At 49.4% G+C, this 13,069-nt stretch overlaps 3 protein-coding genes across 3 annotated transcripts in view; 1 reads left to right on the top strand and 2 right to left on the bottom strand.

The window, feature by feature from the left end:
- Nucleotides 1–365: 365 nt before the first annotated feature.
- Nucleotides 366–2,678, bottom strand: EAH_00038230 (hypothetical protein, conserved; the record flags this gene model as incomplete). The annotated part of the gene is made up of 3 exons (XM_013391975.1): nucleotides 366–687; nucleotides 884–998; nucleotides 1,109–2,678. 3 exons carry the CDS (start codon nucleotides 2,676–2,678, stop codon nucleotides 366–368), a joined length of 2,007 nt encoding a protein of 668 aa, XP_013247429.1.
- A 1,363-nt stretch (nucleotides 2,679–4,041) lies between these two features.
- Nucleotides 4,042–10,494, top strand: EAH_00038220 (hypothetical protein, conserved; the record flags this gene model as incomplete). The annotated part of the gene is made up of 7 exons (XM_013391974.1): nucleotides 4,042–5,373; nucleotides 5,960–6,771; nucleotides 7,327–7,598; nucleotides 8,698–8,702; nucleotides 8,789–8,902; nucleotides 9,617–9,776; nucleotides 10,073–10,494. 7 exons carry the CDS (start codon nucleotides 4,042–4,044, stop codon nucleotides 10,492–10,494), a joined length of 3,117 nt encoding a protein of 1,038 aa, XP_013247428.1.
- Nucleotides 10,495–10,889: 395 nt separating this feature from the next.
- EAH_00038210 (hypothetical protein, conserved) overlaps nucleotides 10,890–13,069 on the bottom strand; it is a gene marked incomplete at both ends in the record, with an annotated part of 6,484 nt that continues 4,304 nt past the window's right edge. Inside the window, 4 exons of the mRNA XM_013391973.1 lie at nucleotides 10,890–10,959; nucleotides 11,259–11,361; nucleotides 11,618–12,658; nucleotides 12,863–13,069. The exon at nucleotides 12,863–13,069 is cut by the window's right edge and continues 261 nt beyond it. Of these exons, the coding sequence (XP_013247427.1) occupies nucleotides 10,890–10,959; nucleotides 11,259–11,361; nucleotides 11,618–12,658; nucleotides 12,863–13,069 (1,421 nt within the window). The remainder of the gene's footprint in view (nucleotides 10,960–11,258; nucleotides 11,362–11,617; nucleotides 12,659–12,862) is intronic.

Raw genomic sequence — 13,069 nt, 5'->3', positions numbered from 1 at the left:
TGTATATATATATATATATATATATACAGCGGCGTTGTTTGTTAAGCCTACAACATAAAAACAATTTTTTTTGTTTTTGTTTGTTTGTTTAGCAGCATATAAATATATTACTTTTATTTTTCTTTGTTTGTTTTATTTATTTATTTAAATATATTTATATATCTTTTATTTATTTGTTTGGGTCCGGGGTACAGATAAATAATAATAATAATAAATAAATAAATAAATAAATAAATAAATAAATATAAATAAATAAATAAATAAATTTATAACAAACAAATAATAAATATTTATTTATTAAGACAACACAGCCATATCATACAACAAAACAAACAAAAGAAATATATGCTTCTCGAAGCCCTTCATTATGCATCACCAGCAGCAGCAGCAGCAGCAGCAGCAGCAGCAGCAGAATCACTGCTGCTGCTGCTGCTGATCTTAGAGCATTTGCTGCAGCCAGCATCTCTTAGTGCCTGAATAGTTTGCTGCTGCTGCGGGAGGGGTTTGAGCTTGATGGGTGTTTTGTGCTGCTGCTGTTTTTGCTGCTGCTGCTGTTTTTGCTGCTGCTGCTGCTGCTCATACTGAAGCAGCAGCTGCTGCTTAAGTTGCTGCAGCTGCTGCTGCTTTGCTGCTGTCCACCCTTCGCAAGGAGCAGCAACACCAACTAAGAAGCATCGCCAAAGACATCTGCCGCAGCGAGAATGAAACGCAAAATCTTTGCTGCAGTCTGCTGCTAGCTTCTTTAATAAACAGCTGTTACCCCCTGGATGTCTTCCTAATAAATTGTTTATCCGAAAGACTTCGCCGTTTGCATGCAGCAGCAAACAGCCGAGCAGCAGGTGCCTATACACCTGACAGGGCGTGAAAGAAGGCAGACACCTACCGCTGCTGCTGCTGCTGCTGCTGCTGTTGCTGCTGCTGTTGCAATTGCTGCTGCAACCGCTGCTGCTGCTGCTGAGAGGCAAAGGAAACTGACACGGGCTGCTGCTGCGCCGACGCTGCAACCAACGCATAAACAGCTCATATGCGTACCAGAGGCTGCTGCTGCTGCTGTTGCTGCTGCTGCTGCTGCTGCGCCATGCTTGCTGCTCTTCCTGCTGCAGCAGACTGCGCTTGAAGCAATCCGCGCTGCAGCCGTTGCGGCAGCAGTTGGGCCAGCCACGGGAGCAGCTCGTTCCCTGATGCTGCTGCTGCTGCTGCTGCTGCTGCTCGTGCTGCTGCTGCTGCTGACCTGCTCCTGGCAGCCAGCGCACGCTGTTAGTGTTTCCGCTGCCACTACTGCAGCAGCAGCTGCTGCTGGTGTTGCAGCTGACCCTGTAGGTGCTGCTGCAGCAGGTGCCGTTGCTGCCGTTGCTGCTGCTGGTGTAGCTGCTGCTGCAGCAGCAGCTGCTGCTGCTGCAGCTGCTGCTGCTGCTGCAGCTGCTGCTGGTGCCACCGGAGGTTAACTGAATGGAGCGGGTTTGCTGCTGCAGCATTTGCTGCTGCCTCTGCTGTCTGCGCTGCTGCCTTCTCTGCTGCAGAACCGAGGGCTGCTTCTGTTTCAGCTGCTGCTGCTTTTGTTGCTGCTGCTTCTGTTGCTGTTGCTTTTGCTGCTGTTGCTTTTGCTGTAGCTGCTGCAGCTGCTGCAGCTGCTGCAGCTGCTGCGTGAGGTCGTCTTGCATGCAACAAAGACCATCCTGGCCTGCAGCAGCAGCAGCAGCAGCCTTTGCTGCTGCTGCAACAGGGAAAGCAGCAACTGCTGCTGCTTCAGCTGACGGCGCAGCAGCAGCTGCTGCTGCGACAGCAGCAGCAACAACACAAACAGGAGCCTGCCGAGAAGCAGATTCTACTCGGATGCCTTCAGTTGAGGTGCCTGTACACCCCATTGGCTGCATGCGACAGCGTGCTGCAGTTGCTGTTGCTGCAGTTGCTGCTGCAGTTGCTGCTGCAGTTGCTGCTGCTGTTGCTGCCGCTGCTGCTGCATCCGCAGCATCGTCGCGTGCTGCAGCAGCAGCACTGAAATCCTGAGTAGACTCAGGAGGAAGCCCCGCCTCTGCTGCTGCAGCAGCAGCAGCTGCTGCTGCTGCTGGTGAGTTGCAATAGCAGCAGGGGCAGCAGCAGCAGCAGCAGGGGCCCCACATCCGTTCTCTCACTTGCTGCCGCACAGGTAGGCATCTGCTGCAAGAGCTGTTGCTGCAGAAGTCGGCGCAGTATTGACAAGCATCACATGCTGCTTCTGCTGCTGCTGCTGCTTCTGTTGCTGCTGCTGCTGCTGCTGTTTCTGATGAGTTGCTTGCTGCTGCTAAGGAAGCTGTTGTTGAGGTATCTCCTGCTGCTGCTGCTTCTGCTGCTGCCACCTCCATTGTTTCAGATACAGCCTCCGGTGGTGGAGCTGCTGCTGCTGCTGCTGCTGTTGTTGTTGTTGTTGTTGTTGTTGTTGTTGTTGTTGTTGTTGCTGCTGCATCAGCAGCAACAGCAACAGGGCAAGCAGCAGCTACCTCTGCATCTGGATCTGCTGCTGCTGCTTCTTTTGCAGCTGCCGTCGTTTTCGCTGCAGCTGCGTCTGCGGGGGCAGCATCTGCTGCAGCAGACGCTGCTGCAGCAGATGCTGCTGCTGCTGCAGGCTTCCTTGCTGCAGCAGCAGCAGCAGGGCGCTTGCTACTGTAAGCCGTTGCTGCTCCCCTGGAGGCTGCCGTCATGTTCACCTGTTCTGCTGCTGCTGCTGCTGCTGCTGCATAGAAAGGTGGCGCTGCGGTTAGTGATGCTACTAATGCTAATGCTGCTGCTGCTGCTGCTGCTGCTGATCGATGGGAGCAGCAGCAAGTGAAACCTTACTATTGCTACTAGCGCTGCTGCTGCTGCAGCTGCAGCTGCTGCTGCAGCAAGGCCCTTCTCTGCAGCTCCACGGTGGCTGCTTCATGGCCCGAGAAATATGTCCTTGCTGCTCATGCTGTTGCTGCTGTTTATGCTATTGCTGCTGCTGCTGCTGCTGCTGCTGCTGCTGCTGCTGCCTTCCAGTGGCTGGGCTTAAGCGCAGCGCCTATGGCAGTTTAAGCTGAAGTTGTTGTTGCTGCTGCTGATGTTTATGCTGCTTTTGCTGCTGCCTTCCTGCTGCTGCAGCACGCCGGCACCAGCCCTTCTCCTCTGCTCCCGCAGCAGCAGCAGCAGCAGCAGCAGCAGCGGGAGCAACTGCAGCAGCAGTGGGGCAAGGTTGACGCGACGTCGGAAGCAAAACAGATTTCCTTCCTGAAGGGGCCTAGCTGCTGCTGCTGTAGGTTTCGCTGTTGCTGCTGCTGGTTTGGTTGTGTTGCTGCTGCTGCTGCTGCTCCAGCTGCTGCTGCTGCCGCTGCCGCTGCTGCTGCTGCTAGTTGGGTAGAGTATACAAGGAAAAAAGAAATTGCACTGCGCCTCGTTCTATAAACGCCTAAGATGGCGACTGCCGCTGCTATCTGCTGCTGCTGCTGCTGATGCTGCTGCTGCAAGACCCGCTGCCGCCTTCTTTGCAGCAGCAGCAGCAGCAGCAGCAGCAGCACGGCTGTCTGGGGCCCCCTGCTGCGGTTATCTGCTCCTTAGCGAGGCTTTTCTTCTCTTTTATCTTTATTAATCTTTAATGATTCTTCTTCTGTGGTCTTCTGGTGTGCAGACACCTCTAGCAGCAACAGCAGACTCAACAGCAGCAGCAGCAGCAACAGCAGCAGCAACTGCAGCAGCAGCTCGGGGAGGAGGCCTTCCCCTCAACTTGTCGCGGAATTGCCTCGCAGCAGCAATTAAAGAATTATTTATTTTATTTATATGATAAACAGAGAAACACAACAGACAACACCTGAGGTGTACGTACACCGCAAACTGCAGCACAGCTTGCTGCAAGACCGCCACAGAGGAGCAGCAGCAGCAGCAACAGCAACAGCAGCAGCAACCAGCAGCAGCATCAGCAGCAGCAGCAGCATCAGTAGCAGCAGCAGTATCAGTTTCTGGAGCTAGTGCGGGGTAGAGTCACAACAGCAACAGCAGCAGCAGCAGCAGCAGCAGCTGTTGCTGTTGCTGCTGCTGGTTAGCAGCAGAATGGATGTGCCTATAAGCTCATCTGCTGCATCATCTGAGGTGTATATACACTCTGTTAATTCTCGCGTTGCAGCATGCAGCGACTTTGGGGTGTCTGCGCACCTCAAGGACCAGCAGCAGGAAGTGCAGCAGCAAGCAGCAGCAGCAGCAGCAGCAGCAGCAGCAATAGAAGCAGAAGTTGCAGAAACTGCAGCTCCTTCTCTTATTGACGAGCGCTTAAAAGATGTAGCAGATAAGATAAAGTCAATCGAAGCAGAAATACTTGCTGCTGTACGCCAGCAAGCAGGACTGCAGCAGCAGCTGCTGCAACAGCAGCAGCAGCAGCAGCAGCAGCAACAGCAGCAACAACAAGAACAACCGCAGCACCAGCAGCAACACCTGCAGCAGCCGCAGCAACACCAGCAGCAAGACCACCATCATCATCATCAGCAGCAGCAGCAGCAGGAGCAGCAGCAAGAGATGCTGCAGACAGGATCTCGTGTTGCTGCTTTGCTGCAGCTATCATTAGAGGCGCAGCAGTTAGCAGCACAGACTGTTGAAGAAGCTGGAGATCTCTGTAGCGACTTAAGGAGAGTAGATATAGCTAAGAAGAATATAACAAAGACAATTGGTTTGCTGCGGCTGCTGCTGATGCTAGCAACAGCAACAGAGCAACTAAGAGAAGCAGCACTGCATCGCGAGTATAAAGAAGCAAGGAAGCTGCTGCTGGCGCTGCAGCGGCTCTCTTCTCTCTTTCAGGTGTATAGGCATATACCCTCTGTTGCTGCGCTGCTGCAGCAGCACCAGCAGCTGCGGGAAGGGTTGCAGCAGCAGCTTTTAGAGGACTATGAAAGCGCCTTCGATCCCGACAGCAGCAGCAGCAGCAGCAGCAGCAGCAGCTACTGGAGAGAGAAGCTAGCTGATGCAGGTCTTTGCGTTGATGCATTAGGAGGAAGAGACATCCGAGAGAGGCTTCTTGCTGCTGCTTGCGGCTGTCTCCTTACCCCTTATGTTCTTACCTTCTCTGTAGCAGCAGCACCAGCAGCAGCAGGAGCAGCAGGAGCAGCAGGAGCAGCAGGAGTCCCTGCACATGTAGCAGCAGGAGACGCAGCAGATGCAGCAGACCTGAGCGCTTCCTCCTCTGCCTTTGCATCATCATCAGCATCATCATCATCATCAGCAGCAGCAGCAGCAGGAGGGGCAGCAGCAGCATTTCTTGCTCGTCGCTTCGGCTGGTATAGAAGAGTAGTCAGAGAGCAGCAGCAGCAATTTGCTGCTCTCTTTCCGCCTCACTGGCTCTTCGTCGAAGCATTTGCTGCACACTTCTGCAAAATCACCAAACAACAACTCGCGGTAAATCTATTTGCTGCTGCTGCTGCTGTTGCTGCTCCTGTTGCTGCTGCTCTTGTTGCTGGTGCTGTTGCTGCTGCTGCTGCTGCTGCTGCTGCTGCTGTTGCCCTTGTTGCTGCTGCTGCTGCTCCTCTTGTTCCTGTTGCTTTTGCTGCTGTTCTTGCTGCCGATGATGATGTTGGGCTGGTGTTGCTGCTGCTGCTGCTGCTGCTGCTGCTGCTGCTGCGGCTATTGCTGCTTCTGGTGGTGGTATTCGAGTCTGCTGCTGCTGCATTTATATTTGTTTTGCTGTCTCCTTTTGTCTTTTATATTTTTTCGTCTGTCTTTAACCTCCTTTTGCTTTTATTTATTTATATATATTTATATTTATTTATATTTATTTATATTTATATTTGTGTTTATTTATATTTATATTTATGTTTATTTATTTATATTTATTTTTGTTTATTTTCTTCTCTCTGTCTGTTATTACATTGCTTGATGTCTTCTTCACTTCTTTTTATCTCTTTAAATAAATAAATAAATATAAATATAAATATAAATATAAATAAATAAATATAAATATGTTTATGTTTGGGTGTATGCACAGGATTACTTAGAGTCTGCGTCTCTGTCTGCTGCTGAGCTGCTGTCGCTCGTCCGCGAGTGCAGAGCATTTGAGGAAAGGCTTAACTGGCGATTTGCTGCTGAGCGCAAGCAGCTGCTGCTGCTGCTGCCACCAGAGCAGCAGCAGCAGGAGCAGCAGCAGCAGCAAGAGCAGCAGCAACAGCAGCAGCAGCAGCAACAGCAACAGTGCCTGGAGCCCAGCCGCCAGCAGAAAGAACTGCTTCGTGCAGCAGCGCTGCAGACGGCAGCAGCAATCGACCAGCAGCATCAGCAGCAGCAACATCAGCAAGAGCAACAGCAGCAGCAGCAGCAGCAGCAGCAGGGGGTGCTCTCACTTGCTTCTCGAGTTGCTGCAGTGCTGCAGGAGGACAGCAGCGGTTCGGGTGCTGACACGGCAGCAGCAGCAGCAGCAGCAGCAGCAGCAGCAGCAGAGGCAGAAGAGCAGGGTCTGCGTCTTCCTCCTACTGTCTCCTTTACCGGTGCAATTGCTGCTGGATTTGAGGGGCATATGAATGTGTGGCTGCAGCACGAAGAAGACAAATTAAACAGCAAACTCATCTCTGCGCTGCAGCAAGACAAAGTATATATTAACTTCGCCTTCTCAGCCTTTGCATGCACCAGCAGCAGCAGCAGCAGCAGCAGCAGCAGCAGCAGCAATCCGTTTGATGCAGACATCTTGCGAGAGGATGGCTATACGGTAGCAACAGCACCAGCAGCAGCACCAGCACCAGCAGCAGCAGCAGCAGCAGCAGGAGCAGGAGCAGCAGCAGCAGCAGAAGAGGGCGAAGTTTGTCTGTACACCTCAGCTAGCCAGATGTTTGGATCCTGTAAAGCTCTGCTAGACACAACAATATATGTCTCAAACGGAGAGACGCTGCTTGCTGTTGTTGCTGCATTTGAGAGGCTTTTTAATAAATATATGCAAGCACTCAGCGACAGGTTTGTCTGCTGCTGTCTCTCCTTCTGTCTCTTTATATCTGTCTTTCTGTCTCTTTATATCTGTCTCTTTATATCTGTCTCTTTATGTCTTTATCTTTATCTGTTTCTTTAGCTGTCTCTTTATATCTGTATCTTTATCTTTCTCTTTATATCTTTATCTGTCTCTTTATATCTTTAATATTTTATTTATATATTTTTATATAGTTATATTTATATCTTTATTTGTATATTTATATCTTCATCTGTCTTTTTATTTATTTTTACATGTCTTTCTGTCTCTGTCTCTCTTTATCTGTAGAAATATAAATATAAATAATAAATATAAATATAAATAATAAATATAAAGAGAGACAGCAAGTAAAAGAAAGAAGTAAGAGACAAATTATTTAGCTGTCTCTCTTTTATTTGTAGGCTACCGTCTCCAAAGACATTTATGAAAGATTGGTTTGCTGCTGCTGCTGCAGCAGCACAGCAGCAGCAGCAGCAGCAGCAGCAGCAGCAGGATGTGTGCGGGTTTGTCTTTGAAGAAGTAGACAAAGAGACACAGCAGCAAGTCATTGTTGTTGCTGCTGTGCTTGGCTGCTGCCGCTACTTCTCTTCTACTTTAAATAAAATGCTGCTGCTGCTGCAGCAGCAGCTTCCTCCAAAGCATCACAGCAAAATTGCGTTTGAAGAGCAAAACGGTTAGGCTTCAGCTGTCTCTTCAGCTGTCTCTTCAGCTGTCTCTTCAGCTGTCTCGTCAGCTGTCTCTTCAGCTGTCTCTTTATATCTTTATCTGTATATTTATATCTTTAGCTGTCTCCTCAGCCGTTTCTTTATATCTTTAGCTGTCTCTTCAGCTGTCTCTTTATATCCTTATCTGTATATTTATCTGTCTCTTTATATCTTTACCTGTCTCTTCATCTGTCTCTTTATATGTCTATATATATATATATATATATTTACCTCTCTTTATATGTTTATATATATATATATAATGCATATATATATATATATATATACAGCTTTATATTTATTTGTCTCTTCATATCTTTATTATCTGTCTCTTCATCTGTCTCTTTATCTGTCTCTTTAACTGTCTCTCTATCAGCGTATACATATTTATTTAATTATAAATATATATGTAATAGATAATGTATATATATATATATACATTTATATATATGTTTATTTCTTATATATTATATATTATCATAGAAATAAATTATTTAATTTTCTTAGACTTTTACTTTAATATTATTTTTATATATTTTATTATTTTTATATATTTTATTTTAATATTTTTATTATTTTGTTTTATTATTTTTATTATTTTGTTCTATTGTTTTTATTTGTTGTTATTTTTTCTTATGAATCCGCTCATTGATCTTTTTGTTGCTGCTGGTGCTGCTGCTGCTGCTGCTGGTACTGCTGCTGCTGCTGCTGCTGTTGCTGCTGCTGCTGCTGCTGTTTGTGATTAGAGGCTGTGTATGCCTTGGAAGCATCAGCTTTGCGTCTTTTGCTTGATGTATTTTCTCCTCCTTTATCTTCGTTTCGTTCTTCAATAAGCAAATGCAGCACAACTTCAGGTGTACAGGCAGGTCGTTTGCTTCTTCTCGGGTGTATACGCAGCTATTTCAGTTATCGGGGCTTTGTGCATGCATGCAATGTCGCTAAAGCCAGCTGTATACGCAACTTCTCTATATTCAGGTGTATAGGCAGGTTGTTTCTATGTTGGTGTCTATTAAAAGCCTCTATTAATTCAGGTGTATAGGCAGCTTGTGCATGCATTGGGGTGTACAGGGAGCGTACGTGTGTATTTATATTCAGGTGTATAGGCAGCTCAGTGCGTTGATTTGTTTGCTTTTGTTTGTGTATGTGCTGGGGTGTACAGGGAGCTTCAGGCTCTGTTGTTTTTCTTTGTGCTTCTTTGCATGCGTCTTTGAAACTTTTTTCGCGATTTCTTTCCAGGCCTGTCTACCGCTTCTTCACAGATAAACTCGCACAGGTACTCATATATATATATATATATGTATAGATTACATATATATGTATATATAGATGGATAGATAGGTAGATAGGCAGCTGTATGGATATCTAGCTAGCTAGCTAGCTAGCTAGCTATATAGGTAGGTAGCTAGCTAACTAGATAGCTAGCTACATCTAGCTAGCTAGCTAGCTAGCTAGATGTGCTATACGAGTTAATCGCCTGCCCCTGCCGGTGTTTATTTAAGCGGAGACTCTATTTAAAAAAACCAAACTAGCTAGCTAGCTAGCTAGCTAGCTAGCTAGTAAGCTAGCCAGCTAGCTAGGCAGCTAGCTAGCTAGTTAGCTAGCTAGCTGGGTAAATAGTTAGCTAGCCGGGTATCCCCAGAGGGTCTTGTGATGACGTGCTGCTGCTCTCGCAGATCTGGAGCTGCTGCTATGTGTGCTGCTGCTGCTGCTGCTGCTGCTGTTGCTGTTGCTGCTGCTGCAGCAAGTAATAAATGAGTTCCGAGCGGGGGTGAGTATGTGCAAAGTATTTGGAGTTGAGGGAGCGCAGCAGCTGCTGCTGGACATCGCAACTCTGAAAGAAACGCTGCTGCAAATAGCTGTGCCGGGGTGTATAGGCAGCAGCAACAACCAGCCTCTGATGCAGTTGTTTCTTTGCGTACTGCTGCTGTTGCTGCAGCTGTTGCTGCAGTTGTTGCTGCAGCTGCCGCTCTCGCTTCTCCCCTTTCAGTGTTCTGTCGCTGTCACTGCTGCTGCTGCTTATGGTGCTGCTGCTGCTGCTGCTGCTGCTGCTGCAGGTTATACGCGTTTTGTATGCCGGGAGTTTGAGAAGGTGGAGGTTGTGCTGCGCTCTTTGATCGTAGCACCAGGAGACACGGGAGCACTCAGAGGTGCTGCTGCTGCTGCTGCTGCTGCCTGTTGGTGCTTTGCTGCTGCTCGTTGTTGCTGCTGCTGCAACTTGTTGCTGCTTTGCTGCTGCGCGTTTCTACTGCTGCTTTTTGCTGCAGCAGCAGTTGCTGTTTTTTTATGGGTGCTGCTGCTTTGCTGCTGATGTTGCTGCTATTTTGCTGCTGCTGTTGCTGTTATCTGGAGGTCTTACTGCTGCTTTTAGCAGTGCTGCTGCTGCAGCATTTTACATGTTTGAGAAGGCTTTGTTGTTGCTGCTGTTTGCTGCTCGTGTGTGCAGCGCTGCTGCAGCAGCAACAGCCAGCGGCTGCCAGTGCAGATAAAATTAACAGCTGGGGGCGTCTAGGCTTGCGAAGCAGCAACGATGCTGCTGCTGCTCCTGCTCCTGCTGCTGCTTCAAGAGAAGCGGCAGCAAAGAAGGCAGCAGCAGCAGATCCAGCAGCAGCAGCAGATCCAGCAGCAGGTACAGCAGCAGCAGCAGCAGCAGCAGCGCAGTGGAGTTCGTCTGCTGCTGCTCCTCAGAAGCAAATGCTGCCTCACTCTGTAGCAGCAGAGACAAATCCGTTTGCTCCTTCCCCCAGGATGAGCAGCAGCAGCAACAGCAGCAGCAGCAGCAGCCGCAGCAGCACAAACCCATTTGAACCTGCTACTAGCGGAGCTGTTCGTACATTGTCAGCTCGTATGGCGCAGCAGAAGCTGTAATTCTGCTGTTTTTCTTTTTACTTTTTAATTAACTAATTAATTAATTAATTAATTAATTAAATTTATTTATTTATTTATTTATTTATTTGCTGCTGCCACTCCTTTCAGTGCTGCAAACCGAGCAGTCAACCCGCGTACGAACAAACGAAGAAACCCTCAGCAGCTGCTGCTGCTGCAGCAACAGCAGCAGAAGCAGCAGCAGCAGCAGCAGCAGAGTTTGAGGCAGGCTTAGTAAAGGAGACAAAAAAGAAAACAAACAAAACGAGTCGCTGCAGCAGCAGCTTCCTCTTCTTTACCTTCTGCTGCTGCTGCTGTTGCAGCTGCTGCTGCAGCTGCTACTGCTGCTGCTGTGGTAGGAGACATCAGCAGCAGCAGCAGCAGCAGCAGATTGATGCTTATAGTGTTTGGAGTTGGTTGATGATTTCTTTGAGTTGTTTGCGACGGCTTTCACTCCCAGAGAGGGACCTGCAGATACACCCCAAATAAACCCTAAACCCTAAACCCTAAACCCTAAACCCTTCTTTCTGCTGTCAGTACGCGGCAAAGGAGGAAGAGATGGAGAGAGATAAAACAATTAAACGCCTTTAAACAACAACGCTGCTGCTGCTGTTGCTGCTGCTGTATTTGCTGCTGGTTCTGCTGCATTTGCTGCTGCATTTGCTGCTGCATTTGCTGCTGCATTTGCTGCTGCAATTGCTGCTGCAGCTCCTGCTGCAGTTGCTGCTGCAGTTGCTGCTGCAGTTGCTGCTGCAGTTGCTGCTTACCAGATGTTGTGGTAGATGAAAATTGTTTTTGTGTTTTGTTTAATTTTTTGTTTTAAGTTGCTGATGCCGGAGACAGAGAGACAAGGAAGAAGATACAGAGACGCTGAGCACAAACAAAAATATTATTCATTTGCTGCTGCTGTTGCTGCTGCTGCTGCTGTTTTTGCTGCTGCTGCTTTTGCTGCTGTCGTTGTGGCTGCTGCGGCGAACGAGCATCAGACAGCAACAACTTCAGCAGCAACTGAAATGCAGCAGCAGCTGCTGCTACTGCTGCAGCAGCGGCAGCAAACAACAGCAGCAGCAATAAACATGCACAGCAGCACCAGCAGCCAAGGATAGTGCAAATCACTTCTACTCACCTTTCTGCTGCTGCTGCTGTTCGTGTTGTTGCTGCTGCTGCTGTTCGTGTTGCTGCTGCTGCTGCTGCACTTCGGGCAGGAGCAGCAACCCTGGGGAGGGCTCTGCAACATCATTGAGGTAGCGCTGCAGCAGCCGCCTGTTGCTGCTGCTGTGCTGCTGCTGCTGCTGCTGCTGCTGCTGCTGCTGCAGGTCTCCTATATCTAATTTAAGGTCTGCAATATGCGGCAGTGGTGAAAGACAATGGCGTTCTTCTAACAACACAAACAGCAGATGCAGCTCCTTATCTGCTGCTGCTGCGGCTGATGCTGCTGCTGCTGCTGCGGCTGTTGGTGGTGCTGTCTTTGCGGCTTTCGCTGCAGCAGCAGAAGCTGCTGCTGCTGAAGGTCCTGGAGGGGACACATGCTCGGTATTCTGGCTGTACACCTGCGATGTGCTGCTGCTGCTGCTGCTGCAGTTGCTGCTGCTGCTTGCTGCGGTGCTGCTGCGGGTGCCTATACACCCGAACGTCTTTGGCAGCAAAACGTACAAACCCCACATACCCGTTGCTTTGTCCTGCAGCAAGACCGAATCAAAGGGCCTCGCTGCTGCAGCACGTGCAGCAGCAGCAGCAGCAGCAGGGGCAGCAGGAGCAGCACCACCTGCAGCAGCGCCAGCAGCAGCAGCAGCGGAAGGCGCTACGGTGCTTTCGCTCTGCGACTGCAGCACATTTCTTAGCAGCAGCAGCAAATCATGTAACTCATCCTTGCAGCGCTTGCTGCTGCTGCTGCTGTTGCTGTTGCTGCTGCTGCTCCCCCCGCAGAAGGCCCAGCATGCCTCTGTAGCCTCTTTATTGCAGCAGCGCTTGCTGCTGCTGTTGCTGCTGCTGCTAGAGGTCTTCACAGCAACAGCAGCAGCAGTTTGCGTTGACGGCCGCCTTGCGGTTGCACTGTCTGTTTGGGGTGTACAGGCAGCAGCAGCAGCAGCAGCAAGTGTTTGCTGCAGCAGCTGCCAGTCGCTGCTACACTCGAAGGAACGGCTTTTTAAAACCGTCAGCATCAAATCTGCAGCAGCAGCAAATACAGCAGCAGCACCAGAAGCACGTACAGCAGCAACAGAAGCGGCAGCAGCAGCCGCAGCAAATGCAGCGGCATCAGCGACAGCAGCAGCAGCACTTTCAAGCAAATGGACGCAACTCCTGCATTTCATGAGCAGCAGCAGCAGCAGAAGCAACAGAAGAAGCAGCAGCAGCAGCAGCAGCAGCGCACCAACGAACGTCTTAGGAAATGCAGCTTCCCCTCGTGCCGTCGTGCTGCTGCTGCTGCTGTTGTTGCTGTTATTTTTGTTGTTGCTGTTGCTGCTGCTGCTGCCTGCGATTTCCATTGCATGCAGGGCGCACATTGCTGCTGCTGTAAACCGCAGCAACGCTTCTGCCGGGACAGCAGCAGCAGCAGCAGCAGCAGCATCAGCTGGAG

The sequence above is a fragment of the Eimeria acervulina genome, genomic scaffold, assembly GCF_000499425.1.
Source record: "Eimeria acervulina Houghton genomic scaffold, Eah_scaff430, whole genome shotgun sequence".
In the NCBI taxonomy this organism is placed as follows: domain Eukaryota; phylum Apicomplexa; class Conoidasida; order Eucoccidiorida; family Eimeriidae; genus Eimeria; species Eimeria acervulina.
Note: the sequence above shows the minus strand (reverse complement) of the source record. Positions and strands in the feature narration are given on the sequence as shown.